This window comes from Bombina bombina, chromosome 9 (assembly GCF_027579735.1).
Source record: "Bombina bombina isolate aBomBom1 chromosome 9, aBomBom1.pri, whole genome shotgun sequence".
NCBI lineage: Eukaryota > Metazoa > Chordata > Amphibia > Anura > Bombinatoridae > Bombina > Bombina bombina.
Genome location: NC_069507.1, coordinates 277262084 through 277290052, shown reverse-complemented (window position 1 = coordinate 277290052; position 27969 = coordinate 277262084). Strand labels below are relative to the sequence as shown.

The 27969-nt window shown below is 45.6% G+C and overlaps 1 protein-coding gene across 1 annotated transcript in view; it reads right to left on the bottom strand.

Annotated features, from left to right (window-relative positions):
- Positions 1-2173: 2173 nt before the first annotated feature.
- The window catches only part of LOC128640586 (uncharacterized), a 101211-nt gene continuing 75415 nt past the window's right edge, over positions 2174-27969 (bottom strand). Inside the window, exons 7-13 of the mRNA XM_053693057.1 lie at positions 26211-26919; positions 12125-12200; positions 11815-12062; positions 9485-9587; positions 4859-4912; positions 2684-2737; positions 2174-2263 (exon numbers count right to left, since the gene is read on the bottom strand). Coding sequence (XP_053549032.1) covers positions 2174-2263; positions 2684-2737; positions 4859-4912; positions 9485-9587; positions 11815-12062; positions 12125-12200; positions 26211-26919 — 1334 coding nt within the window. The remainder of the gene's footprint in view (positions 2264-2683; positions 2738-4858; positions 4913-9484; positions 9588-11814; positions 12063-12124; positions 12201-26210; positions 26920-27969) is intronic.

Below are 27969 nucleotides of genomic sequence, written 5' to 3'. Positions count from 1 at the left end.
ATGTAGTTATGTGCTAGCTGAGGTCACTGAATAGCTGTAGAAGTACAGACTCATTATTGGGTATACGTGTAGTCATGTGCTAGCTGAGGTCACTGAATAGCTGTAGGAGAAGTACAGACTCATTACTGTGTTTACACGTAGTCAGGTGGTAGCGGAGGGCACTGAATAGCTGTAGAAGTAGAGACTCATTATTTGGTATACATGTAGTTATGTGCTACCTGAGGTCACTGAATAAATGTAGGAGTACAGACTCATTATTGGGTATACATGTAGTCATGTGCTAGCTGAGGTCACTGAATAAATGTAGGAGTACAGACTCATTATTGGGTATCCATGTAGTTATATGCTACCTGAGGTCACTGAATAAATGTAGGAGTACAGACTCATTATTGGGTATACATGTAGTCATGTGCTAGCTGAGGTCACTGAATAACTGTAGGAGAAGTACAGACTCCTTATTGGGTATACATGTAATCATGTGCTAGCTGAGGTCACTGAATAGCTGTAGGAGAAGTACAGACTCCTTATTGGGTATACATGTAGTTATGTGCTACCTGAGGTCACTGAATAGCTGTAGGAGAAGTACAGACTCATTATTGGGTATACATGTAGTCCTGTGCTAGCTGAGGTCACTGAATAACTGTAGGAGTACAGACTCATTATTGGGTATACTTGTAGCCATGTGCTTGCTGAGGTCACTGAATAACTGTAGGAGTACAGACTCATTATTGGGTATACTTGTAGCCATGTGCTTGCTGAGGTCACTGAATAACTGTAGGAGTACAGACTCATTATTGGGTATACTTGTAGCCATGTGCTAGCTGAGGTCACTGAATAGCTGTAGGAGAAGTACAGAATCATTATTGGGTATACATGTAGTTATGTGCTACCTGAGGTCACTGAATAACTGTAGGAGAAGTACAGACTCATTATTGGGTATACTTGTAGCCATGTGCTAGCTGAGGTCACTGAATAGCTGTAGGAGAAGTACAGACTCATTATTGGGTATACTTGTAGCCATGTGCTAGCTGAGGTCACTGAATAACTGTAGGAGAAGTACAGACTCATTATTGGGTATACTTGTAGCCATGTGCTAGCTGAGGTCACTGAATAACTGTAGGAGTACAGACTCATTATTGGGTATACGTGTAGTCATGTGCTACCTGAGGTCACTGAATAACTGTAGTAGAAGTACAGACTCATTATTGGGTATACATGTAGCCATGTGCTAGCTGAGGTCACTGAATAGCTGTAGGAGAAGTACAGACGCATTATTGGGTATACATGTAGTTATGTGCTACCTGAGGTCACTGAATAGCTGTAGGAGAAGTACAGACTCATTATTGGGTATATGTGTAGTTATGTGCTACCTGAGGTCACTGAATAGCTGTAGGAGAAGTACAGACGCATTATTGGGTATACATGTAGTTATGTGCTACCTGAGGTCACTGAATAGCTGTAGGAGTACAGACGCATTATTGGGTATACGTGTAGTTATGTGCTACCTGAGGTCACTGAATAGCTGTAGGAGTACAGACGCATTATTGGGTATACGTGTAGTCCTGTGCTACCTGAGGTCACTGAATAGCTGTAGGAGTATAGACTCATTATTGTGTATACGTGTAGTCCTGTGCTAGCTGAGGTCACTGAATAGCTGTAGGAGTATAGACTCATTATTGGGTATACGTGTTGTCATGTGCCAGCTGAGGTCACTGAATAGCTGTAGGAGTATAGACTCATTATTGGGTATACGTGTAGTCATGTGCTTGCTGAGGTCACTGAATAGCTGTAGGAGAAGTACTGACTCATTATTGTGTATATGTGTAGTTATGTGCTACCTGAGGTCACTGAATAGCTGTAGGAGAAGTACAGACGCATTATTGGGTATACGTGTAGTTATGTGCTAGCTGAGGTCACTGAATAGCTGTAGGAGTACAGACTCATTATTGGGTATACGTGTAGTCATGTGCTAGCTGAGGTCACTGAATAGCTGTAGGAGAAGTACAGACGCATTATTGGGTATACGTGTAGTTATGTGCTACCTGAGGTCACTGAATAGCTGTAGGAGTATAGACTCATTATTGGGTATACATGTAGTCCTGTGCTAGCTGAGGTCACTGAATAGCTGTAGGAGAAGTACAGACGCATTATTGGGTATACGTGTAGTCCTGTGCTAGCTGAGGTCACTGAATAGCTGTAGGAGAAGTACAGACGCATTATTGGGTATACGTGTAGCCATGTGCTTGCTGAGGTCACTGAATAGCTGTAGGAGAAGTACAGACGCATTATTGGGTATACGTGTAGTCATGTGCTAGCTGAGGTCACTGAATAACTGTAGGAGTATAGACTCATTATTGGGTATACATGTAGTCCTGTGCTAGCTGAGGTCACTGAATAACTGTAGGAGTACAGACTCATTATTGGGTATACGTGTAGTCCTGTGCTAGCTGAGGTCACTGAATAGCTGTAGGAGAAGTACAGACTCATTATTGTGTATACATGTAGTTATGTGCTAGCTGAGGTCACTGAATAACTGTAGGAGTACAGACTCATTATTGGGTATACGTGTAGTCCTGTGCTAGCTGAGGTCACTGAATAACTGTAGGAGAAGTACAGACGCATTATTGGGTATACATGTAGTTATGTGCTAGCTGAGGTCACTGAATAGCTGTAGGAGAAGTACAGACGCATTATTGGGTATACGTGTAGCCATGTGCTTGCTGAGGTCACTGAATAGCTGTAGGAGAAGTACAGACGCATTATTGGGTATACGTGTAGTCATGTGCTAGCTGAGGTCACTGAATAGCTGTAGGAGTATAGACTCATTATTGGGTATACATGTAGTCCTGTGCTAGCTGAGGTCACTGAATAACTGTAGGAGTACAGACTCATTATTGGGTATACGTGTAGTCCTGTGCTAGCTGAGGTCACTGAATAGCTGTAGGAGAAGTACAGACTCATTATTGTGTATACATGTAGTTATGTGCTAGCTGAGGTCACTGAATAACTGTAGGAGTACAGACTCATTATTGGGTATACGTGTAGTCCTGTGCTAGCTGAGGTCACTGAATAACTGTAGGAGAAGTACAGACGCATTATTGGGTATACATGTAGTTATGTGCTAGCTGAGGTCACTGAATAGCTGTAGGAGAAGTACAGACTCATTATTGTGTATACATGTAGTTATGTGCTAGCTGAGGTCACTGAATAACTGTAGGAGAAGTACAGACGCATTATTGGGTATACATGTAGTTATGTGCTAGCTGAGGTCACTGAATAGCTGTAGGAGAAGTACAGACTCATTATTGGGTATACGTGTAGTCCTGTGCTAGCTGAGGTCACTGAATAACTGTAGGAGAAGTACAGACTCATTATTGGGTATACATGTAGTCCTGTGCTAGCTGAGGTCACTGAATAGCTGTAGGAGAAGTACAGACTCATTATTGGGTATACATGTAGTTATGTGCTACCTTAGGTCACTGAATAGCTGTAGGAGAAGTACAGACTCATTATTGGGTATACATGTAGTCCTGTGCTAGCTGAGGTCACTGAATAACTGTAGGAGAAGTACAGACTCATTATTGGGTATACATGTAGTTATGTGCTACCTGAGGTCACTGAATTGCTGTAGAAGTACAGACTCATTATTGGGTATACGTGTAGTCCTGTGCTAGCTGAGGTCACTGAATAACTGTAGGAGAAGTACAGACGCATTATTGTGTATACATGTAGTTATGTGCTAGCTGAGGTCACTGAATAACTGTAGGAGTACAGACTCATTATTGGGTATACGTGTAGTCCTGTGCTAGCTGAGGTCACTGAATAACTGTAGGAGAAGTACAGACGCATTATTGGGTATACATGTAGTTATGTGCTAGCTGAGGTCACTGAATAGCTGTAGGAGAAGTACAGACTCATTATTGTGTATACATGTAGTTATGTGCTAGCTGAGGTCACTGAATAACTGTAGGAGAAGTACAGACTCATTATTGGGTATACATGTAGTCCTGTGCTAGCTGAGGTCACTGAATAGCTGTAGGAGAAGTACAGACTCATTATTGGGTATACATGTAGTTATGTGCTACCTGAGGTCACTGAATAGCTGTAGGAGAAGTACAGACTCATTATTGGGTATACATGTAGTCCTGTGCTAGCTGAGGTCACTGAATAACTGTAGGAGAAGTACAGACTCATTATTGGGTATACATGTAGTTATGTGCTACCTGAGGTCACTGAATTGCTGTAGAAGTACAGACTCATTATTGTGTATACATGTAGTCATGTGCTAGCTGAGGTCACTGAATAGCTGTAGGAGAAGTACAGACTCATTATTGGGTATACGTGTAGTTATGTGCTACCTGAGGTCACTGAATAGCTGTAGGAGTACAGACTCATTATTGTGTATACGTGTAGTCATGTGCTAGCTGAGGTCACTGAATAGCTGTAGGAGTATAGACTCATTATTGTGTTTACGTGTAGTCATGTGCTAGCTGAGGTCACTGAATAGCTGTAGGAGTATAGACTCATTATTGTGTATACGTGTAGTCATGTGCTAGCTGAGGTCACTGAATAGCTGTAGGAGAAGTACTGACTCATTATTGGGTATACATGTAGTCATGTGCTAGCTGAGGTCACTGAATAGCTGTAGGAGTATAGACTCATTATTGTGTATACGTGTAGTCATGTGCTAGCTGAGGGCAGTGAATAGCTATAGGAGTACAGTCTCATTATTGGGTATACGTGTAGTTATGTGCTAGCTGAGGTCACTGAATAGCTGTAGGAGAAGTACAGACTCATTATTGGGTATACGTGTAGTCATGTGCTAGCTGAGGTCACTGAATAGCTGTAGGAGAAGTACAGTCTCATCATTGGCTATACGTGTAGTCATGTGCTTGCTGAGGTCACTGAATAGCTGTAGGAGAAGTACAGACTCATTATTGGGTATACATGTAGTCCTGTGCTACCTACTCTGAATTCTGGCTTGTCTTCTCACTCTGTACCTGTGCTATTCAAGTCAAGTCAAGTCAAGAATACTTTTTTAGCATGACATTATTACATGTGTTGCCAAAGTAATATGTTACAATAAAACAGATCAATATCAATTTATAAAGTACGAGTATAGTGGGTAAATATGATAGTTCATTTAATCTGATTGGGGGTTCTGGTCATGTGACAGTCTGCTACATATCTTGCTACTATCCTTGTAGCTTTGTTGTTTCCCCCTAAGAGTACGCATAGTCTTTCTTGTTCCGACATCTGTGGGAAGTCTGTTATTTCTGTCATTATTTTTGGGAAGTATTTATCCCTTAAGGGTTTGTATCTTGTACAGTACAAGAGGAAGTTCGCTTCAGTGTCTATGTCCCCACTGTCACACTGTGCACATTGTCTGGCTGCCCTGGGTCTCCATTGTGCCTGATATCTGCCAGTCTCTATTTCCAGCTGGTGGTCAGAGATTCTGTATTTAGTGAGTATCTGTCTGTGCTTTGGGTTGGTGACACTTGTGAGATACTCAGCTAGCCAGTACTCTCTCTGTAGTGACCTGTAACACTCCCTCTTGTTCTGTTACCCAGTCTGTACCTCCCAGTGCCCAGTGTACCTCTCCTTCAGAGCTGTGTGTAAGGTGTTTAGTGACACATGTGAGATACTCAGCTAGTCTGTACTCTCTCTGTAGTGACCTGTAACACTCCCTCTTGTTCTGTTACCCAGTCTGTACCTCCCAGTGCCCAGTGTACCTCTCCTTCAGAGCTGTGTGTAAGGTGTTTAGTGACACATGTGAGATACTCAGCTAGTCTGTACTCTCTCTGTAGTGACCTGTAACACTCCAGCTTGTTCTGTTGCCCTATCTGTTCCTCCCAGTGCCCAGTGTACCTCTCCTTCAGAGCTGTGTGTAAGGTGTTTAGTGACACATGTGAGATACTCAGCTAGTCTGTACTCTCTCTGTAGTGACCTGTAACACTCCCTCTTGTTCTATTACCCAGTCTGTACCCCCCAGTGCCCAGTGTACCTCTCCTTCAGAGCTGTGTGTAAGGTGTTTAGTGACACATGTGAGATACTCAGCTAGTCTGTACTCTCTGTAGTGACCTGTAACACTCCCTCTTGTTCTGTTGCCCAGTCTGTACGTCCCAGTGCCCAGTGTACCTCTCCTTCAGAGCTGTGTGTAAGGTGTTTAGTGACACATGTGAGATACTCAGCTAGTCTGTACTCTCTCTGTAGTGACCTGTAACACTCCCTCTTGTTCTGTTACCCAGTCTGTACCCCCCAGTGCTCAGTGTACCTCTCCTTCAGAGCTGTATGTAAGGTGTTTAGTGACACATGTGAGATACTCAGCTAGTCTGTACTGTCTCTGTAGTGACCTGTAACACTCCCTCTTGTTCTGTTACCCAGTCTGTACCTCCCAGTGTACCTCTCCTTCAGAGCTGTGTGTAAGGTGTTTAGTGACACGTGAGATACTCAGCTAGTCTGTACTCTCTCTGTAGTGACCTGTAACAATCCCTCTTGTTCTGTTACCCAGTCTGTTCCTCCCAGTGCTCAGTGTACCTCTCCTTCAGAGCTGTGTGTAAGGTGTTTAGTGACACATGTGAGATACTCAGCTAGTCTGTACTCTCTCTGTAGTGACCTGTAACACTCCCTCTTGTTCTGTTACCCAGTCTGTACCGCCCAGTGCCCAGTGTACCTCTCCTTCAGAGCTGTTTAGTGACACATGAGATACTCAGCTAGTCTGTACTCTCTCTGTAGTGACCTGTAACACTCCCGCTTGTTCTGTTGCCCAGTCTGTACCTCCCAGTGCCCAGTGTACCTCTCCTTCAGAGCTGTGTGTAAGGTGTTTAGTGACACATGTGAGATACTCAGCTAGTCTGTACTCTCTCTGTAGTGACCTGTAACACTCCCTCTTGTTCTGTTACCCAGTCTGTACCTACCAGTACCTGGTGTACCTCTCCTTCAGAGCTGTTTGTAAGGTGTTTAGTGACACATGTGAGATACTCAGCTAGTCTGTACTCTCTCTGTAGTGACCTGTAACACTCCCTCTTGTTCTGTTACCCAGTCTGTACCCCCCAGTGCCCAGTGTACCTCTCCTTCAGAGCTGTGTGTAAGGTGTTTAGTGACACATGTGAGATACTCAGCTAGTCTGTACTCTCTCTGTAGTGACCTGTAACACTCCATCTTGTTCTGTTGCCCTATCTGTTCCTCCCAGTGCCCAGTGTACCTCTCCTTCAGAGCTGTGTGTAAGGTGTTTAGTGACACTTGTGAGATACTCAGCTAGCCAGTACTCTCTCTGTAGTGACCTGTAACACTCCCTCTTATTCTGTTACCCAGTCTGTACCTCCCAGTGCTCAGTGTACCTCTCCTTCAGAGCTGTGTGTAAGGTGTTTAGTGACACATGTGAGATACTCAGCTAGTCTGTACTCTCTCTGTAGTGACCTGTAACACTCCCTCTTGTTCTGTTGCCCTATCTGTTCCTCCCAGTGCCCAGTGTACCTCTCCTTCAGAGCTGTGTGTAAGGTGTTTAGTGACACTTGTGAGATACTCAGCTAGCCAGTACTCTCTCTGTAGTGACCTGTAACACTCCCTCTTGTTCTGTTACCCAGTCTGTACCTCCCAGTGCCCAGTGTACCTCTCCTTCAGAGCTGTGTGTAAGGTGTTTAGTGACACATGTGAGATACTCAGTCTGTACTCTCTCTGTAGTGACCTGTAACACTCCCTCTTGTTCTGTTACCCAGTCTGTTCCTCCCAGTGCTCAGTGTACCTCTCCTTCAGAGCTGTGTGTAAGGTGTTTAGTGACACATGTGAGATACTCAGCTAGTCTGTACTCTCTGTAGTGACCTGTAACACTCCCTCTTGTTCTGTTACCCAGTCTGTACCGCCCAGTGCCCAGTGTACCTCTCCTTCAGAGCTGTTTAGTGACACATGAGATACTCAGCTAGTCTGTACTCTCTCTGTAGTGACCTGTAACACTCCCGCTTGTTCTGTTGCCCAGTCTGTACCTCCCAGTGCCCAGTGTACCTCTCCTTCAGAGCTGTGTGTAAGGTGTTTAGTGACACATGTGAGATACTCAGCTAGTCTGTACTCTCTGTGTAGTGACCTGTAACACTCCATCTTGTTCTGTTGCCCGATCTGTACCACCCAGTGCCCAGTGTACCTCTCCTTCAGAGCTGTGTGTAAGGTGTTTAGTGACACATGTGAGATACTCAGCTAGTCTGTACTCTCTCTGTAGTGACCTGTAACACTCCATCTTGTTCTGTTGCCCTATCTGTTCCTCCCAGTGCCCAGTGTACCTCTCCTTCAGAGCTGTGTGTAAGGTGTTTAGTGACACATGTGAGATACTCAGCTAGTCTGTACTCTCTGTGTAGTGACCTGTAACACTCCCTCTTGTTCTGTTGCCCTATCTGTTCCTCCCAGTGCCCAGTGTACCTCTCCTTCAGAGCTGTGTAAGGTGTTTAGTGACACATGTGAGATACTCAGTCTGTACTCTCTCTGTAGAGACCTGTAACACTCCCTCTTGTTCTGTTACCCAGTCTGTACCTCCCAGTGCCCAGTGTACCTCTCCTTCAGAGCTGTTTGTAAGGTGTTTGGTGACACTCTCTCATGGGCTGTGCTTTTGCAGGTCTGATGTATATTCTCTAAATGCTTTTGATGCTGGGTCACAGAGTGTTTGGTGGTAAAGTGTGCTTGTGTCACTATTTGTGAGGTGACACCAGAATTTGTACACCCGTTTTTGCATTGGTAGCAACAATGGGAATCTTCCCAGCTCTGCTCTGCATCCATTGTTAGGGGCGCTTCTGTGTACCCGCAGTGCATATTTACAGAATTGGAGATGTGCAATTTCTGTGAGAGTTTTGTAGCTGTAGGAGAAGTACAGAATCATTATTGGGTATACGTGTAGTCCTGTGCTAGCTGAGGTCACTGAATAACTGTAGGAGTACAGAATCATTATTGGGTATACATGTAGTTATGTGCTAGCTGAGGTCACTGAATAGCTGTAGAAGTACAGAATCATTATTGGGTATACGTGTAGTCATGTGCTAGCTGAGGTCACTGAATAGCTGTAGGAGAAGTATAGACTCATTATTGTGTATACATGTAGTTATGTGCTACCTGAGGTCACTGAATAGCTGTAGGAGTACAGTCTCATTATTGGGTATACATGTAGTTATGTGCTACCTGAGGTCACTGAATAGCTGTAGGAGTATAGACTCATTATTGGGTATACATGTAGTCCTGTGCTACCTGAGGTCACTGAATAGCTGTAGGAGAAGTACAGAATCATTATTGGGTATACGTGTAGTCATGTGCTAGCTGAGGTCACTGAATAGCTGTAGGAGAAGTACAGAATCATTATTGTGTATACATGTAGTCCTGTGCTAGCTGAGGTCACTGAATAGCTGTAGGAGAAGTACAGACTCATTATTGTGTATACATGTAGTCATGTGCTAGCTGAGGTCACTGAATAGCTGTAGGAGAAGTACAGACTCATTATTGTGTATACGTGTAGTCCTGTGCTAGCTGAGGTCACTGAATAGCTGTAGGAGAAGTACAGACTCATTATTGTGTATACATGTAGTCCTGTGCTACCTGAGGTCACTGAATAGCTGTAGGAGAAGTACAGAATCATTATTGGGTATACGTGTAGTCATGTGCTAGCTGAGGTCACTGAATAGCTGTAGAAGTAGAGACTCATTATTGGGTATACATGTAGTCATGTGCTAGCTGAGGTCACTGAATAACTGTAGGAGTACAGTCTCATTATTGGGTATACATGTAGTTATGTGCTACCTGAGGTCACTGAATAGCTGTAGGAGTATAGACTCATTATTGGGTATACATGTAGTCCTGTGCTACCTGAGGTCACTGAATAGCTGTAGGAGTACAGACTCATTATTGTGTATACGTGTAGTTATGTGCTACCTGAGGTCACTGAATAGCTGTAGGAGTATAGACTCATTATTGGGTATACATGTAGTCCTGTGCTACCTGAGGTCACTGAATAGCTGTAGGAGTACAGACTCATTATTGTGTATACGTGTAGTTATGTGCTAGCTGAGGTCACTGAATAGCTGTAGGAGTACAGTCTCATTATTGGGTATACATGTAGTCCTGTGCTAGCTGAGGTCGCTGAATAGCTGTAGGAGTACAGTCTCATTATTGAGTATACGTGTAGTCATGTGCTAGCTGAGGTCACTGAATAGCTGTAGGAGAAGTACAGTCTCATTATTGGGTATACGTGTAGTTATGTGCTTGCTGAGGTCACTGAATAGCTGTAGGAGAAGTACTGACTCATTATTGGGTATACTTGTAGTCATGTGCTAGCTGAGGTCACTGAATAGCTGTAGGAGTACAGACTCATTATTGGGTATACATGTAGTTATGTGCTACCTGAGGTCACTGAATAGCTGTAGGAGTACAGACTCATTATTGGGTATACGTGTAGTCATGTGCTAGCTGAGGTCACTGAATAGCTGTAGGAGTACAGACTCATTATTGGGTATACATGTAGTTATGTGCTACCTGAGGTCACTGAATAGCTGTAGGAGTACAGACTCCTTATTGGGTATACGTGTAGTCCTGTGCTAGCTGAGGTCACTGAATAACTGTAGGAGTACAGACTCATTATTGGGTATACGTGTAGTCATGTGCTAGCTGAGGTCACTGAATAGCTGTAGGAGTACAGACTCATTATTGGGTATACGTGTAGTCCTGTGCTAGCTGAGGTCACTGAATAGCTGTAGGAGAAGTACAGACTCATTATTGTGTATACATGTAGTTATGTGCTACCTGAGGTCACTGAATAGCTGTAGGAGTACAGACGCATTATTGTGTATACGTGTAGTTATGTGCTAGCTGAGGTCACTGAATAGCTGTAGGAGAAGTACAGACTCATTATTGTGTATACGTGTAGTCCTGTGCTAGCTGAGGTCACTGAATAGCTGTAGAAGTACAGACTCATTATTGGGTATACGTGTAGTCATGTGCTAGCTGAGGTCACTGAATAGCTGTAGGAGAAGTACAGACTCATTACTGTGTTTACACGTAGTCAGGTGGTAGCGGAGGGCACTGAATAGCTGTAGAAGTAGAGACTCATTATTTGGTATACATGTAGTTATGTGCTACCTGAGGTCACTGAATAAATGTAGGAGTACAGACTCATTATTGGGTATACATGTAGTCATGTGCTAGCTGAGGTCACTGAATAAATGTAGGAGTACAGACTCATTATTGGGTATACATGTAGTTATGTGCTAGCTGAGGTCACTGAATAGCTGTAGGAGTATAGACTCATTATTGTGTATACATGTAGTTATATGCTACCTGAGGTCACTGAATAAATGTAGGAGTACAGACTCATTATTGGGTATACATGTAGTCATGTGCTAGCTGAGGTCACTGAATAACTGTAGGAGAAGTACAGACTCCTTATTGGGTATACATGTAGTCATGTGCTAGCTGAGGTCACTGAATAGCTGTAGGAGAAGTACAGACTCCTTATTGGGTATACGTGTAGTTATGTGCTACCTGAGGTCACTGAATAGCTGTAGGAGAAGTACAGACTCATTATTGGGTATACATGTAGTCCTGTGCTAGCTGAGGTCACTGAATAACTGTAGGAGTACAGACTCATTATTGTGTATACGTGTAGTTATGTGCTACCTGAGGTCACTGAATAGCTGTAGGAGTACAGTCTCATTATTGGGTATACATGTAGTCATGTGCTAGCTGAGGTCACTGAATAGCTGTAGGAGAAGTACAGACTCCTTATTGGGTATACGTGTAGTTATGTGCTAGCTGAGGTCACTGAATAGCTGTAGGAGAAGTACAAACGCATTATTGGGTATACTTGTAGCCATGTGCTTGCTGAGGTCACTGAATAACTGTAGGAGTACAGACTCATTATTGGGTATACTTGTAGCCATGTGCTTGCTGAGGTCACTGAATAACTGTAGGAGTACAGACTCATTATTGTGTATACGTGTAGTCATGTGCTTGCTGAGGTCACTGAATAGCTGTAGAAGTAGAGACTCATTATTGGGTATACGTGTAGTCCTGTGCTTGCTGAGGTCACTGAATAGCTGTAGGAGAAGTACAGACGCATTATTGGGTATATGTGTAGTTATGTGCTACCTGAGGTCACTGAATAACTGTAGGAGAAGTACAGACGCATTATTGGGTATATGTGTAGTCCTGTGCTATCTGAGTTCACTGAATAGCTGCAGGATTAAAAATGAATTATTAGGTATACATGTAGTCCTGTGCTACCTACTCTGAATTCTGGCTTGTCTTCTCACTCTGTACCTGTGCTATTCAAGTCAAGTCAAGTCAAGAATACTTTATTAGCATGACATTATTACATGTGTTGCCAAAGTAATATGTTACAATAAAACAAATCAATAACAATTTATAAAGTAGGAGTATAGTGGGTAAATATGATAGTTCATTTAATCTGATTGGGGGTTCTGGTCATGTGACAGTCTGCTACATATCTTGCTACTATCCTTGTAGCTTTGTTGTTTCCCCCTAAGAGTACGCATAGTCTTTCTTGTTCCGACATCTGTGGGAAGTCTGTTATTTCTGTCATTATTTTTGGGAAGTATTTATCCCTTAAGGGTTTGTATCTTGTACAGTACAAGAGGAAGTGCGCTTCAGTCTCTATGTCCCCACTGTCACACTGTGCACATTGTCTGGCTGCCCTGGGTCTCCATTGTGCCTGATATCTGCCAGTCTCTATTTCCAGCTGGTGGTCAGAGATTCTGTATTTAGTGAGTATCTGTCTGTGCTTTGGGTTGGTGACACATGTGAGATACTCAGCTAGCCAGTACTCTCTCTGTAGTGACCTGTAACACTCCAGCTTGTTCTGTTGTCCTATCTGTTCCTCCCAGTGCCCAGTGTACCTCTCCTTCAGAGCTGTGTGTAAGGTGTTTAGTGACACATGTGAGATACTCAGCTAGTCTGTACTCTCTCTGTAGTGACCTGTAACACTCCCTCTTGTTCTGTTACCCAGTCTGTTCCTCCCAGTGCTCAGTGTACCTCTCCTTCAGAGCTGTGTGTAAGGTGTTTAGTGACACATGTGAGATACTCAGCTAGTCTGTACTCTCTGTAGTGACCTGTAACACTCCCTCTTGTTCTGTTACCCAGTCTGTACCGCCCAGTGCCCAGTGTACCTCTCCTTCAGAGCTGTTTAGTGACACATGAGATACTCAGCTAGTCTGTACTCTCTCTGTAGTGACCTGTAACACTCCCGCTTGTTCTGTTGCCCAGTCTGTACCTCCCAGTGCCCAGTGTACCTCTCCTTCAGAGCTGTGTGTAAGGTGTTTAGTGACACATGTGAGATACTCAGCTAGTCTGTACTCTCTCTGTAGTGACCTGTAACACTCCATCTTGTTCTGTTGCCCTATCTGTACCACCCAGTGCCCAGTGTACCTCTCCTTCAGAGCTGTGTGTAAGGTGTTTAGTGACACATGTGAGATACTCAGCTAGTCTGTACTCTCTCTGTAGTGACCTGTAACACTCCCTCTTGTTCTGTTGCCCTATCTGTACCTCCCAGTGCCCAGTGTACCTCTCCTTCAGAGCTGTATGTAAGGTGTTTAGTGACACATGTGAGATCCTCAGCTAGTCTGTACTCTCTCTGTAGTGACCTGTAACACTCCCTCTTGTTCTGTTACCCAGTCTGTTCCTCCCAGTGCCCAGTGTAGCTCTCCTTCAGAGCTGTGTGTAAGGTGTTTAGTGACACATGTGAGATACTCAGCTAGTCTGTACTCTCTCTGTAGTGACCTGTAACACTCCCTCTTGTTCTGTTACCCAGTCTGTACCTCCCAGTGCCCAGTGTACCTCTCCTTCAGAGCTGTGTGTAAGGTGTTTAGTGACACATGTGAGATACTCAGCTAGTCTGTACTCTCTCTGTAGTGACCTGTAACACTCCCTCTTGTTCTGTTACCCAGTCTGTAAGTCCCAGTGCTCAGTGTACCTCTCCTTCAGAGCTGTGTGTAAGGTGTTTAGTGACACATGTGAGATACTCAGCTAGTCTGTACTCTCTCTGTAGTGACCTGTAACAGTCCCTCTTGTTCTGTTACCCAGTCTGTACCTCCCAGTGCCCAGTGTACCTCTCCTTCAGAGCTGTGTGTAAGGTGTTTAGTGACACATGTGAGATACTCAGCTAGTCTGTACTCTCTCTGTAGTGACCTGTAACACTCCCTCTTGTTCTGTTACCCAGTCTGTAAGTCCCAGTGCTCAGTGTACCTCTCCTTCAGAGCTGTGTGTAAGGTGTTTAGTGACACTTGTGAGATACTCAGCTAGCCAGTACTCTCTCTGTAGTGACCTGTAACACTCCCTCTTGTTCTGTTGCCCTATCTGTTCCTCCCAGTGCCCAGTGTACCTCTCCTTCAGAGCTGTGTAAGGTGTTTAGTGACACATGTGAGATACTCAGTCTGTACTCTCTCTGTAGTGACCTGTAACACTCCATCTTGTTCTGTTACCCAGTCTGTATCTCCCAGTACCCAGTGTATCTCTCCTTCAGAGCTGTTTGTAAGGTGTTTGGTGACACATGTGAGATACTCAGCTAGTCTGTACTCTCTCTGTAGAGACCTGTAACACTCCCTCTTGTTCTGTTTCCCAGTCTGTACCTCCCAGTGCCCAGTGTACCTCTCCTTCAGAGCTGTGTGTAAGGTGTTTAGTGACACATGTGAGATACTCAGTTAGTCTGTACTCTCTCTGTAGAGACCTGTAACACTCCCTCTTGTTCTGTTACCCGGTCTGTACCTCCCAGTGCTCAGTGTACCTCTCCTTCAGAGCTGTTTGTAAGGTGTTTAGTGACACATGTGAGATACTCAGCTAGTCTGTACTCTCTCTGTAGTGACCTGTAACACTCCCTCTTGTTCTGTTACCCGGTCTGTACCTCCCAGTGCCCAGTGTACCTCTCCTTCAGAGCTGTGTAAGGTGTTTAGTGACACATGTGAGATACTCAGTCTGTACTCTCTCTGTAGAGACCTGTAACACTCCCTCTTGTTCTGTTACCCAGTCTGTACCTCCCAGTGCCCAGTGTACCTCTCCTTCAGAGCTGTTTGTAAGGTGTTTGGTGACACTCTCTCATGGGCTGTGCTTTTGCAGGTCTGATGTATATTCTCTAAATGCTTTTGATGCTGGGTCACAGAGTGCTTGGTGGTAAAGTGTGCTTGTGTCACAATTTGTGAGGTGACACCAGAATTTGTACACCCGTTTTTGCATTGGTAGCAACAATGGGAATCTTCCCAGCTCTGCTCTGCACCCATTGTTAGGGGGCTTCTGTGTACCCGCAGTGCATATTTACAGAATTGGAGATGTGCAATTTCTGTGAGAGTTTTGTCCCATTCTCGGTAGTTCTGGGTCAGTGTTGGGCCCCAGACCTCACAGCCATACAGCAGGATTGGTACAAATGCCGTAAGTAACAGTTCTGTAGGAGGGTTTAGACTGGCTAGCAGCTTCTTTATTGCATGGAAGGCTCTAAGGGCTTTTTCTTGCAGTGTTTTGATGCCCAGTTTAAAGCTTCCTGATGCACTCAGTGTAAGCCCAAGATAGGTATAATGTAATGAGTGCTCTACCTCTTTAGAGAACCATAGGAATTTGAGTTTTTGCTGGAGATTTTTGGGCTTTTTCTGGAAAATCATGATATTCACCCTGACTGCTGGCTTGTCTTCTCACTCTGTACCTGTACCATTCACCCTGACTGCTGGCTTGTCTTCTCACTCTGTACCTGTGCTATTCACCCTGACTGCTGGCTTGTCTTCTCACTCTGTACCTGTGCTATTCACCCTGACTGCTGGCTTGTCTTCTCACTCCGTACCTGTGCCATTCACCCTGACTGCTGGCTTGTCATCTCACTCTGTACCTGTGCTGTTCACCCTGACTGCTGGCTTGTCTTCTCACTCTGTATCTGTGCTATTCACCCTGACTGCTGGCTTGTCTTCTCACTCTGTACCTGTGCTATTCACCCTGACTGCTGGCTTGTCTTCTCACTCTGTACCTGTGCTATTCACACTGACTGCTGGCTTGTCTTCTCACTCTGTACCTGTGCTATTCACCCTGACTGCTGGCTTGTCTTCTCACTCTGTACCTGTGCTATTCACCCTGACTGCTGGCTTGTCTTCTCACTCTGTACCTGTGCTATTCACCCTGACTGCTGGCTTGTCTTCTCACTCTGTACCTGTGCTATTCACCCTGACTGCTGGCTTGTCTTCTCACTCTGTACCTGTGCTGTTCACCCTGACTGCTGGCTTGTCTTCTCACTCTGTACCTATACCATTCACCCTGACTGCTGGCTTGTCTTCTCACTCTGTACCTGTGCTATTCACCCTGACTGCTGGCTTGTCTTCTCACTCTGTACCTGTGCTATTCACACTGACTGCTGGCCTGTCTTCTCACTCTGTACCTGTGCTATTCACACTGACTGCTGGCCTGTCTTCTCACTCTGTACCTGTGCTATTCACACTGACTGCTGGCTTGTCTTCTCACTCCGTACCTGTGCTATTCACCCTGACTGCTGGCTTGTCTTCTCACTCTGTACCTGTGCTATTCACCCTGACTGCTGCCTTGTCTTCTCACTCTGTACCTGTGCTATTCACCCTGACTGCTGGCTTGTCTTCTCACTCTGTACCTGTGCTATTCACCCTGACTGCTGGCTTGTCTTCTCACTCTGTACCTGTGCTATTCACCCTGACTGCTGGCTTGTCTTCTCACTCTGTATCTGTGCTATTCACACTGACTGCTGGCCTGTCTTCTCACTCTGTACCTGTGCTGTTCACCCTGACTGCTGGCTTGTCTTCTCACTCTGTACCTGTGCTATTCACCCTGACTGCTGGCTTGTCTTCTCACTCTGTACCTGTGCTATTCACCCTGACTGCTGGCTTGTCTTCTCACTCCGTACCTGTGCCATTCACCCTGACTGCTGGCTTGTCATCTCACTCTGTACCTGTGCTGTTCACCCTGACTGCTGGCTTGTCTTCTCACTCTGTATCTGTGCTATTCACCCTGACTGCTGGCTTGTCTTCTCACTCTGTACCTGTGCTGTTCACACTGACTGCTGGCTTGTCTTCTCACTCTGTACCTGTGCTATTCACCCTGACTGCTGGCTTGTCTTCTCACTCTGTACCTGTGCTATTCACCCTGACTGCTGGCTTGTCATCTCACTCTGTACCTGTGGTATTCACACTGACTGCTGGCTTGTCTTCTCACTCTGTACCTGTGCTATTCACCCTGACTGCTGGCTTGTCTTCTCACTCTGTACCTGTGCTATTCATCCTGACTGCTGGCTTGTCTTCTCACTCTGTATCTGTGCTGTTCACCTTGACTGCTGGCTTGTCATCTCACTCTGTACCTGTGCTATTCACCCTGACTGCTGGCTTGTCTTCTCATTCTGTACCTGTGCTTTTTACCCTGACTGCTGGCTTGTCATCTGACTCTGTACCTGTGCTATTCACACTGACTGCTGGCTTGTCTTCTCACTCTGTACCTGTGCTATTCACACTGACTGCTGGCTTGTCTTCTCACTCTGTACCTGTGCTATTCACACTGACTGCTGGCTTGTCTTCTCACTCTGTACCTGTGCTATTCACCCTGACTGCTGGCTTGTCTTCTCACTTTGTACCTGTGCTATTCACACTGACTGCTGGCTTGTCTTCTCACTCTGTACCTGTGCTATTCACACTGACTGCTGGCTTGTCTTCTCACTTTGTACCTGTGCTATTCACACTGACTGCTGGCTTGTCTTCTCACTCTGTATCTGTGCTATTCACCCTGACTGCTGGCTTGTCTTCTCACTCTGTACCTGTGCTATTCACACTGACTGCTGCCTTGTCTTCTCACTCTGTACCTGTGCTATTCACCCTGACTGCTGGCTTGTGTTCTCACTCTGTACCTGTGCTATTCACACTGACTGCTGGCTTGTCTTCTCACTCTGTACCTGTGCTGTTCACCCTGACTGCTGACTTGTCTTCTCACTCTGTACTTGTGCTATTCACACTGATTGCTGGCTTGTCATCTCACTCTGTACCTGTGGTATTCACACTGACTGCTGGCTTGTCTTCTCACTCTGTACCTGTGCTATTCACCCTGACTGCTGGCTTGTCTTCTCACTCTGTACCTGTGCTATTCACACTGACTGCTGGCTTGTCTTCTCACTCTGTATCTGTGCTATTCACCCTGACTGCTGGCTTGTCTTCTCACTCTGTATCTGTGCAATTCACACTGACTGCTTGCTTGTCTTCTCACTCTGTACCTGTGCTGTTCACCCTGACTGCTGGCTTGTCTTCTCACTCTGTATCTGTGCAATTCACACTGACTGCTTGCTTGTCTTCTCACTCTGTACCTGTGCTGTTCACCCTGACTGCTGGCTTGTCTTCTCACTCTGTATCTGTGCAATTCACACTGACTGCTTGCTTGTCTTCTCACTCTGTACCTGTGCTGTTCACCCTGACTGCTGGCTTGTCTTCTCACTCTGTATCTGTGCAATTCACACTGACTGCTTGCTTGTCTTCTCACTCTGTACCTGTGCTGTTCACCCTGACTGCTGGCTTGTCTTCTCACTCTGTATCTGTGCAATTCACACTGACTGCTTGCTTGTCTTCTCACTCTGTATCTGTGCTATTCACCCTGACTGCTGGCTTGTCTTCTCACTCTGTATCTGTGCAATTCACACTGACTGCTTGCTTGTCTTCTCACTCTGTACCTGTGCTATTCACCCTGACTGCTGGCTTGTCTTCTCACTCTGTACCTGTGCTATTCACACTGACTGCTGCCTTGTCTTCTCACTCTGTACCTGTGCTATTCACCCTGACTGCTGGCTTGTCTTCTCACTCTGTACCTGTGCTATTCACCCTGACTGCTGGCTTGTCTTCTCACTCTGTACCTGTGCTATTCACCCTGACTGCTGGCTTGTCTTCTCACTCTGTACCTGTGCTATTCAAGTCAAGTCAAGAATACTTTATTAGCATGACATTATTACATGTGTTGCCAAAGTAATATGTTACAATAAAACAAATCAATAACAATTTATAAAGTAGGAGTATAGTGGGTAAATATGATAGTTCATTTAATCTGATTGGGGGTTCTGGTCATGTGACAGTCTGCTACATATCTTGCTACTATCCTTGTAGCTTTGTTGTTTTCTCCTAAGAGTACGCATAGTCTTTCTTGTTCTGACATCTGTGGAAAGTCTGTTATTTCTTTCATTATTTTTGGGAAGTATTTATCCCTTAAGGGTTTGTATCTTGTACAGTACAAGAGAAAGTGCGCTTCAGTCTCTATGTCCCCACTGTCACACTGTGCACATTGTCTGGCTGCCCTGGGTCTCCATTGTGCCTGATATCTGCCAGTCTCTATTTCCAGCTGGTGGTCAGAGATTCTGTATTTAGTGAGTATCTGTCTGTGCTTTGGGTTGGTGACACTTGTGAGATACTCAGCTAGTCTGTACTCTCTCTGTAGAGACCTGTAACACTCCATCTTGTTCTGTTGCCCTATCTGTTCCTCCCAGTGCCCAGTGTACCTCTCCTTCAGAGCTGTTTGTAAGGTGTTTGGTGACACTCTCTCATGGGCTGTTCTTTTGCTGATGTGGTTTTGCAGGTCTGATGTATATTCTCTAAATGCTTTTGATGCTGGGTCACAGAGTGCTTGGTGGTAAAGTGTACTTGTGTCACTATTTGTGAGGTGACACCAGAATTTGTACACCCGTTTTTGCATAGGTAACAACAATGGGAATCTTCCCAGCTCTGCTCTGCACCCATTGTTAGGGGCGCTTCTGTGTACCCGCAGTGCATATTTACAGAATTGGAGATGTGCAATTTCTGTGAGAGTTTTGTCCCATTCTCGGTAGTTCTGGGTCAGTGTTGGGCCCCAGACCTCACAGCCATACAGCAGGATTGGTACAATGGTGCTTTCAAATACCTTAAGTAACAGTTCTGTAGGAGGGTTTAGACTGGCTAGCAGCTTCTTTATTGCATGGAAGGCTCTAAGGGCTTTTTCTTGCAGTGTTTTGATGCCCAGTTTAAAGCTTCCTGATGCACTCAGTGTAAGCCCAAGATAGGTATAATGTAATGTGTGCTCTACCTCTTTAGAGAACAATAGGAATTTGAGTTTTTGCTGGAGATTTTTGGGCTTTTTCTGGAAAATCATGATTTTCGTTTTTTCCATATTCACTTCCATTGCCCATGACTTACAGTATGTCTGCAGTATGTCTAGTTTTTCTTGCAAACCCACTGCTGTGGGGGACAGGATGAGCAGGTCATCTGCATATAAGAGACAATGGATTTCCTTCCCATTCAGGGATATACCTGGTGCTGTGCATTTCTCCAGTTCTGTGGGCAGATCATTAATGTACAGGTTGAATAATGTGGGGCTGAGGCTGCATCCTTGTCTGACACCTCTCTTTTGTTCAAAGCTCTTTGTTTGTAGTTTGTTTATTTTTACTTTACATTTGAGGGATGAATACATGGTCTTTATTATGTCATATGTCTTCCCACCAATTCCACTTTGCAGCAGTTTCATGCATAGGCCTGGGTGCCAGATTGAGTCAAATGCTTTTTTGAAGTCCACAAAACATGCAAACACCTTCCCTGATGGTGAGCTTTTCACATACTTGTTAGTGATAGCTTGTAATGTGAAGATGTGGTCTGTGGTTCTTTGTTTAGGGAGGAAACCTATCTGACTCATGTGCAGGGTTCTGCTGTCTATTAGAAATTGTAATATTCTCTGGTTCAGGATTGTGCAGAAGAGTTTGCTCACATTGCTGTTTACACAGACTCCCCTGTAGTTATTTGGGTCAGTTAGATCCCCATGTTTGTGGATTGGGGTAACCAGACCTTCTGTCCATGTTTCTGGGAAGTGCCCTGATTGTAAGATGATATTAAACAGTAGGTCGCTTACTGGCTTGTCTTCTCACTCTGTACCTGTGATGTTCACCCTGACTGCTGGCTTGTCTTCTCACTCTGTGCCTGTGCTATTCACCCTGACTTCTGGCTTGTCTTCTCACTCTGTACCTGTGCTATTCACCCTGACTGCTGGCTTGTCTTCTCACTCTGTACCTGTGCTGTTCACCCTGACTGCTGGCTTGTCTTCTCACTCTGTATCTGTGCAATTCACACTGACTGCTTGCTTGTCTTCTCACTCTGTACCTGTGCTGTTCACCCTGACTGCTGGCTTGTCTTCTCACTCTGTACCTGTGCAATTCACACTGACTGCTTGCTTGTCTTCTCACTCTGTACCTGTGCTGTTCACCCTGACTGCTGGCTTGTCTTCTCACTCTGTATCTGTGCAATTCACACTGACTGCTTGCTTGTCTTCTCACTCTGTACCTGTGCTGTTCACCCTGACTGCTGGCTTGTCTTCTCACTCTGTATCTGTGCAATTCACACTGACTGCTTGCTTGTCTTCTCACTCTGTATCTGTGCTATTCACCCTGACTGCTGGCTTGTCTTCTCACTCTGTATCTGTGCAATTCACACTGACTGCTTGCTTGTCTTCTCACTCTGTACCTGTGCTATTGACCCTGACTGCTGGCTTGTCTTCTCACTCTGTACCTGTGCTATTCACACTGACTGCTGCCTTGTCTTCTCACTCTGTACCTGTGCTATTCACCCTGACTGCTGGCTTGTCTTCTCACTCTGTACCTGTGCTATTCACCCTGACTGCTGGCTTGTCTTCTCACTCTGTACCTGTGCTATTCACCCTGACTGCTGGCTTGTCTTCTCACTCTGTACCTGTGCTATTCACACTGACTGCTGGCTTGTCTTCTCACTCTGTACCTGTGATGTTCACCCTGACTGCTGGCTTGTCTTCTCACTCTGTACCTGTGCTATTCACACTGACTGCTGGCTTGTCTTCTCACTCTGTACCTGTGATGTTCACCCTGACTGCTGGCTTGTCTTCTCACTCTGTACCTGTGCTATTCACACTGACTGCTGGCTTGTCTTCTCACTCTGTGCCTGTGCTATTCACCCTGACTGCTGGCTTGTCTTCTCACTCTGTACCTGTGCTATTCACCCTGACTGCTGGCTTGTCTTCTCACTCTGTACCTGTGCTATTCACTCTGACTGCTGGCTTGTCTTCTCACTCTGTACCTGTTCTGTTCACTCTGACTGCTGGCTTGTCTTCTCACTCTGTACCTGTGCTATTCACCCTGACTGCTGGCTTGTCTTCTCATTCTGTACCTGTGCTTTTTACCCTGACTGCTGGCTTGTCTTCTCATTCTGTACCTGTGCTTTTTACCCTGACTGCTGGCTTGTCTTCTCACTCTGTACCTGTGCTATTCACCCTGACTGCTTGCTTGTCTTCTCACTCTGTATCTGTGCTGTTCACCCTGACTGCTGGCTTGTCTTCTCACTCTGTATCTGTGCTATTCACCCTGACTGCTGGCTTGTCTTCTCACTCTGTACCTGTGCTATTCACCCTGACTGCTGGCTTGTCTTCTCACTCTGTATCTGTGCTGTTCACCCTGACTGCTGGCTTGTCATCTCACTCTGTACCTGTGCTATTCACCCTGACTGCTGGCTTGTCTTCTCACTCTGTACCTGTGCTATTCACCCTGACTGCTGGCTTGTCTTCTCACTCTGTACCTGTGCTATTCACCCTGACTGCTGGCTTGTCTTCTCACTCTGTATCTGTGCTGTTCACCTTGACTGCTGGCTTGTCTTCTCACTCTGTACCTGTGCTATTCACCCTGAATGCTGGCTTGTCTTCTCACTCTGTACCTGTGCTGTTCACCCTGACTGCTGGCTTGTCATCTCACTCTGTACCTGTGCTATTCACCCTGACTGCTGGCTTGTTATCTCACTCTGTACCTGTGCTGTTCACCCTAACTGCTGGCTTGTCTTCTCACTCTGTACCTGTGCTGTTCACCCTGACTGCTGGCTTGTCTTCTCACTCTGTACCTGTGCTGTTCACCCTGACTGCTGGCTTGTCTTCTCACTCTGTACCTGTGCTATTCACACTGACTGCTGGCTTGTCTTCTCACTCTGTATCTGTGCTATTCACTCTGACTGCTGGCTTGTCATCTCACTCTGTACCTGTGCTATTCACCCTGAATGCTGGCTTGTCATCTCACTCTGTACCTGTGCTATTCACCCTGACTGCTGGCTTGTCTTCTCACTCTGTACCTGTGCTGTTCACCCTGACTGCTGGCTTGTCATCTCACTCTGTACCTGTGCTATTCACACTGACTGCTGGCTTGTCTTCTCACTCTGTACCTGTGCTATTCACCCTGACTGCTGGCTTGTCTTCTCACTCCGTACCTGTGCTATTCACCCTGACTGCTGGCTTGTCTTCTCACTCTGTACCTGTGCTATTCACACTGACTGCTGGCTTGTCTTCTCACTCTGTACCTGTGCTATTCACCCTGACTGCTGGCTTGTCTTCTCACTCTGTACCTGTGCTGTTCACCCTGACTGCTGACTTGTCTTCTCACTCTGTACCTGTGCTATTCACACTGACTGCTGGCTTGTCATCTCACTCTGTACCTGTGCTATTCACCCTGACTGCTGGCTTGTCTTCTCACTCTGTACCTGTGCTATTCACCCTGACTGCTGGCTTGTCTTCTCACTCTGTACCTGTGCTATTCACCCTGACTGCTGGCTTGTCTTCTCACTCTGTACCTGTGCTATTCACCCTGACTGCTGGCTTGTCTTCTCACTCTGTACCTGTGCTATTCACACTGACTGCTGGCTTGTCTTCTCACTCTGTACCTGTTCTGTTCACCCTGACTGCTGGCTTGTCATCTCACTCTGTACCTGTGGTATTCACACTGACTGCTGGCTTGTCTTCTCACTCTGTACCTGTGCTATTCACCCTGACTGCTGGCTTGTCTTCTCACTCTGTACCTGTGCTATTCACCCTGACTGCTGGCTTGTCTTCTCACTCTGTACCTGTGCTATTCACTCTGACTGCTGGCTTGTCTTCTCACTCTGTACCTGTGCTATTCACCCTGACTGCTGGCTTGTCTTCTCACTCTGTACCTGTGCTATTCACCCTGACTGCTGGTTTGTCTTCTCACTCTGTACCTGTGCTATTCACCCTGACTGCTGGCTTGTCTTCTCACTCTGTATCTGTGCTATTCACCCTGACTGCTGGCTTGTCATCTCACTCTGTACCTGTGCTGTTCACCGTGACTGCTGGCTTGTCTTCTCACTTTGTACCTGTGCTATTCACCCTGACTGCTGGCTTGTCTTCTCACTCTGTACCTGTGCTATTCACTCTGACTGCTGGCTTGTCTTCTCACTCTGTACCTGTGCTATTCACCCTGACTGCTGGCTTGTCTTCTCACTCTGTGCCTGTGCTATTCACCCTGACTGCTGGCTTGTCTTCTCACTCTGTACCTGTGCTATTCACCCTGACTGCTGGCTTGTCTTCTCACTTTGTACCTGTGCTATTCACCCTGACTGCTGGCCTGTCTTTTCACTCTGTACCTGTGCCATTCACCCTGACTGCTGGCTTGTCTTCTCACTCTGTACCTGTGCTATTCACCCTGACTGCTGGCTTGTCTTCTCACTCTGTACCTGTTCTGTTCACACTGACTGCTGGCTTGTCTTCTCACTCTGTATCTATTCTGTTCACCCTGACTGCTGGCTTGTCTTCTCACTCTGTACCTGTGCTATTCACTCTGACTGCTGGCTTGTCTTCTCACTCTGTACCTGTGCTATTCACCCTGACTGCTGGCTTGTCTTCTCACTCTGTACCTGTGCTATTCACCCTGACTGCTTGCTTGTCTTCTCACTCTGTACCTGTTCTGTTCACCCTGACTGCTGGCTTGTCTTCTCACTCTGTACCTGTGCTATTCACCCTGACTGCTGGCTTGTCATCTCACTCTGTACCTGTGCTATTCACACTGACTGCTGGCTTGTCATCTCACTTTGTACCTGTGCTATTCACCCTGACTGCTGGCTTGTCTTCTCACTCTGTACCTGTGCTATTCACCCTGACTGCTGGCTTGTCTTCTCACTCTGTACCTGTGCTATTCACCCTGACTGCTGGCTTGTCTTCTCACTCTGTACCTGTTCTGTTCACCCTGACTGCTGGCTTGTCTTCTCACTCTGTATCTGTGCTATTCACCCTGACTGCTGGCTTGTCATCTCACTCTGTACCTGTGCTATTCACCCTGACTGCTGGCTTGTCTTCTCACTCTGTACCTGTGCTATTCACCCTGACTGCTGGCTTGTCTTCTCACTCTGTACCTGTGCTATTCACCCTGACTGCTGGCTTGTCATCTCACTCTGTACCTGTGCTATTCACCCTGACTGCTGGCATGTCTTCTCACTCTGTACCTGTGCTATTCACACTGACTGCTGGCTTGTCTTCTCACTCTGTACCTGTGCTATTCACACTAACTGCTGCCTTGTCATCTCACTCTGTATCTGTGTTATTCACCCTGACTGCTGGCTTGTCTTCTCACTCTGTACCTGTGCTATTCACCCTGACTGCTGGCTTGTCTTCTCACTCTGTACCTGTGCTATTCACCCTGACTGCTGGCGTGTCTTCTCACTCTGTATCTGTGCTATTCACCCTGACTGCTGGCTTGTCTTCTCAAGTCAAGTCAAGTCAAGAATACTTTATTAGCATGACATTATTACATGTGTTGCCAAAGTAATATGTTACAATAAAACAAATCAATAACAATTTATAAAGTAGGAGTATAGTGGGTAAATATGATAGTTCATTTAATCTGATTGGGGGTTCTGGTCATGTGACAGTCTGCTACATATCTTGCTACTATCCTTGTAGCTTTGTTGTTTTCTCCTAAGAGTACACATAGTCTTTCTTGTTCCGACATCTGTGGAAAGTCTGTTATTTCTTTCATTATTTTTGGGAAGTATTTATCCCTTAAGGGTTTGTATCTTGTACAGTACAAGAGAAAGTGCGCTTCAGTCTCTATGTCCCCACTGTCACACTGTGCACATTGTCTGGCTGCCCTGGGTCTCCATTTTGTCTGATATCTGCCAGTCTCTATTTCCAGCTGGTGGTCAGAGATTCTGTATTTAGTGAGTATCTGTCTGTGCTTTGGGTTGGTGACACTTGTGAGATACTCAGCTAGTCTGTACTCTCTCTGTAGAGACCTGTAACACTCCATCTTGTTCTGTTGCCCTATCTGTTCCTTCCAGTGCCCAGTGTACCTCTCCTTCAGAGCTGTTTGTAAGGTGTTTGGTGACACTCTCTCATGGGCTGTTCTTTTGCTGATGTGGTTTTGCAGGTCTGATGTATATTCTCTAAATGCTTTTGATGCTGGATCACAGAGTGCTTGGTGGTAAAGTGTGCTTGTGTCACTATTTGTGAGGTGACACCAGAATTTGTACACCCGTTTTTGCATAGGTAACAACAATGGGAATCTTCCCAGCTCTGCTCTGCACCCATTGTTAGGGGCGCTTCTGTGTACCCGCAGTGCATATTTACAGAATTGGAGATGTGCAATTTCTGTGAGAGTTTTGTCCCATTCTCGGTAGTTCTGGGTCAGTGTTGGGCCCCAGACCTCACAGCCATACAGCAGGATTGGTACAATGGTGCTTTCAAATACCTTAATTAACAGTTCTGTAGGAGGGTTTAGACTGGCTAGCAGCTTCTTTATTGCATGGAAGGCTCTAAGGGCTTTTTCTTGCAGTGTTTTGATGCCCAGTTTAAAGCTTCCTGATGCACTCAGTGTAAGCCCAAGATAGGTATAATGTAATGTGTGCTCTACCTCTTTAGAGAACAATAGGAATTTGAGTTTTTGCTGGAGATTTTTGGGCTTTTTCTGGAAAATCATGATTTTCGTTTTTTCCATATTCACTTCCATTGCCCATGACTTACAGTATGTCTGCAGTATGTCTAGTTTTTCTTGCAAACCCACTGCTGTGGGGGACAGGATGAGCAGGTCATCTGCATATAAGAGACAATGGATTTCCTTCCCATTCAGGGATATACCTGGTGCTGTGCATTTCTCCAGTTCTGTGGGCAGATCATTAATGTACAGGTTGAATAATGTGGGGCTGAGGCTGCATCCTTGTCTGACACCTCTCTTTTGTTCAAAGCTCTTTGTTTGTAGTTTGTTTATCTTTACTTTACATTTGAGGGATGAATACATGGTCTTTATTATGTCATATGTCTTCCCACCAATTCCACTTTGCAGCAGTTTCATGTATACGCCTGGGTGCCAGATTGAGTCAAATGCTTTTTTGAAGTCCACAAAACATGCAAACACCTTCCCTGATGGTGAGCTTTTCACATACTTGTTAGTGATAGCTTGTAATGTGAAGATGTGGTCTGTGGTTCTATGTTTAGGGAGGAAACCTATCTGACTCATGTGCAGGGTTCTGCTGTCTATTAGAAATTTTAATATTCTCTGGTTCAGGATTGTGCAGAAGAGTTTGCTCACATTGCTGTTTACACAGACTCCCCTGTAGTTATTTGGGTCAGTTAGATCCCCATGTTTGTGGATTGGGGTAACCAGACCTTCTGTCCACTCTGTATCTGTGTTATTCACCCTGACTGCTGGCTTGTCATCTCACTCTGTACCTGTGCTATTCACCCTGACTGCTGCCTTGTCATCTCACTCTGTATCTGTGTTATTCACCCTGACTGCTGGCTTGTCTTCTCACTCTGTATCTGTGTTATTCACCCTGACTGCTGGCTTGTCTTCTCACTCTGTACCTGTGCTATTCACACTGACTGCTGGCTTGTCATCTCACTCTGTACCTGTGCTGTTCACCCTGACTGCTTGCTTGTCTTCTCACTCTGTATCTGTGCTATTCACCCTGACTGCTGGCTTGTCTTCTCACTCTGTACCTGTGGTATTCACACTGACTGCTGGCTTGTCTTCTCACTCTGTACCTGTTCTGTTCACCCTGACTGCTGGCTTGTCATCTCACTCTGTACCTGTGGTATTCACACTGACTGCTGGCTTGTCTTCTCACTCTGTACCTGTGCTATTCACCCTGACTGCTGGCTTGTCTTCTCACTCTGTACCTGTGCTATTCACCCTGACTGCTGGCTTGTCTT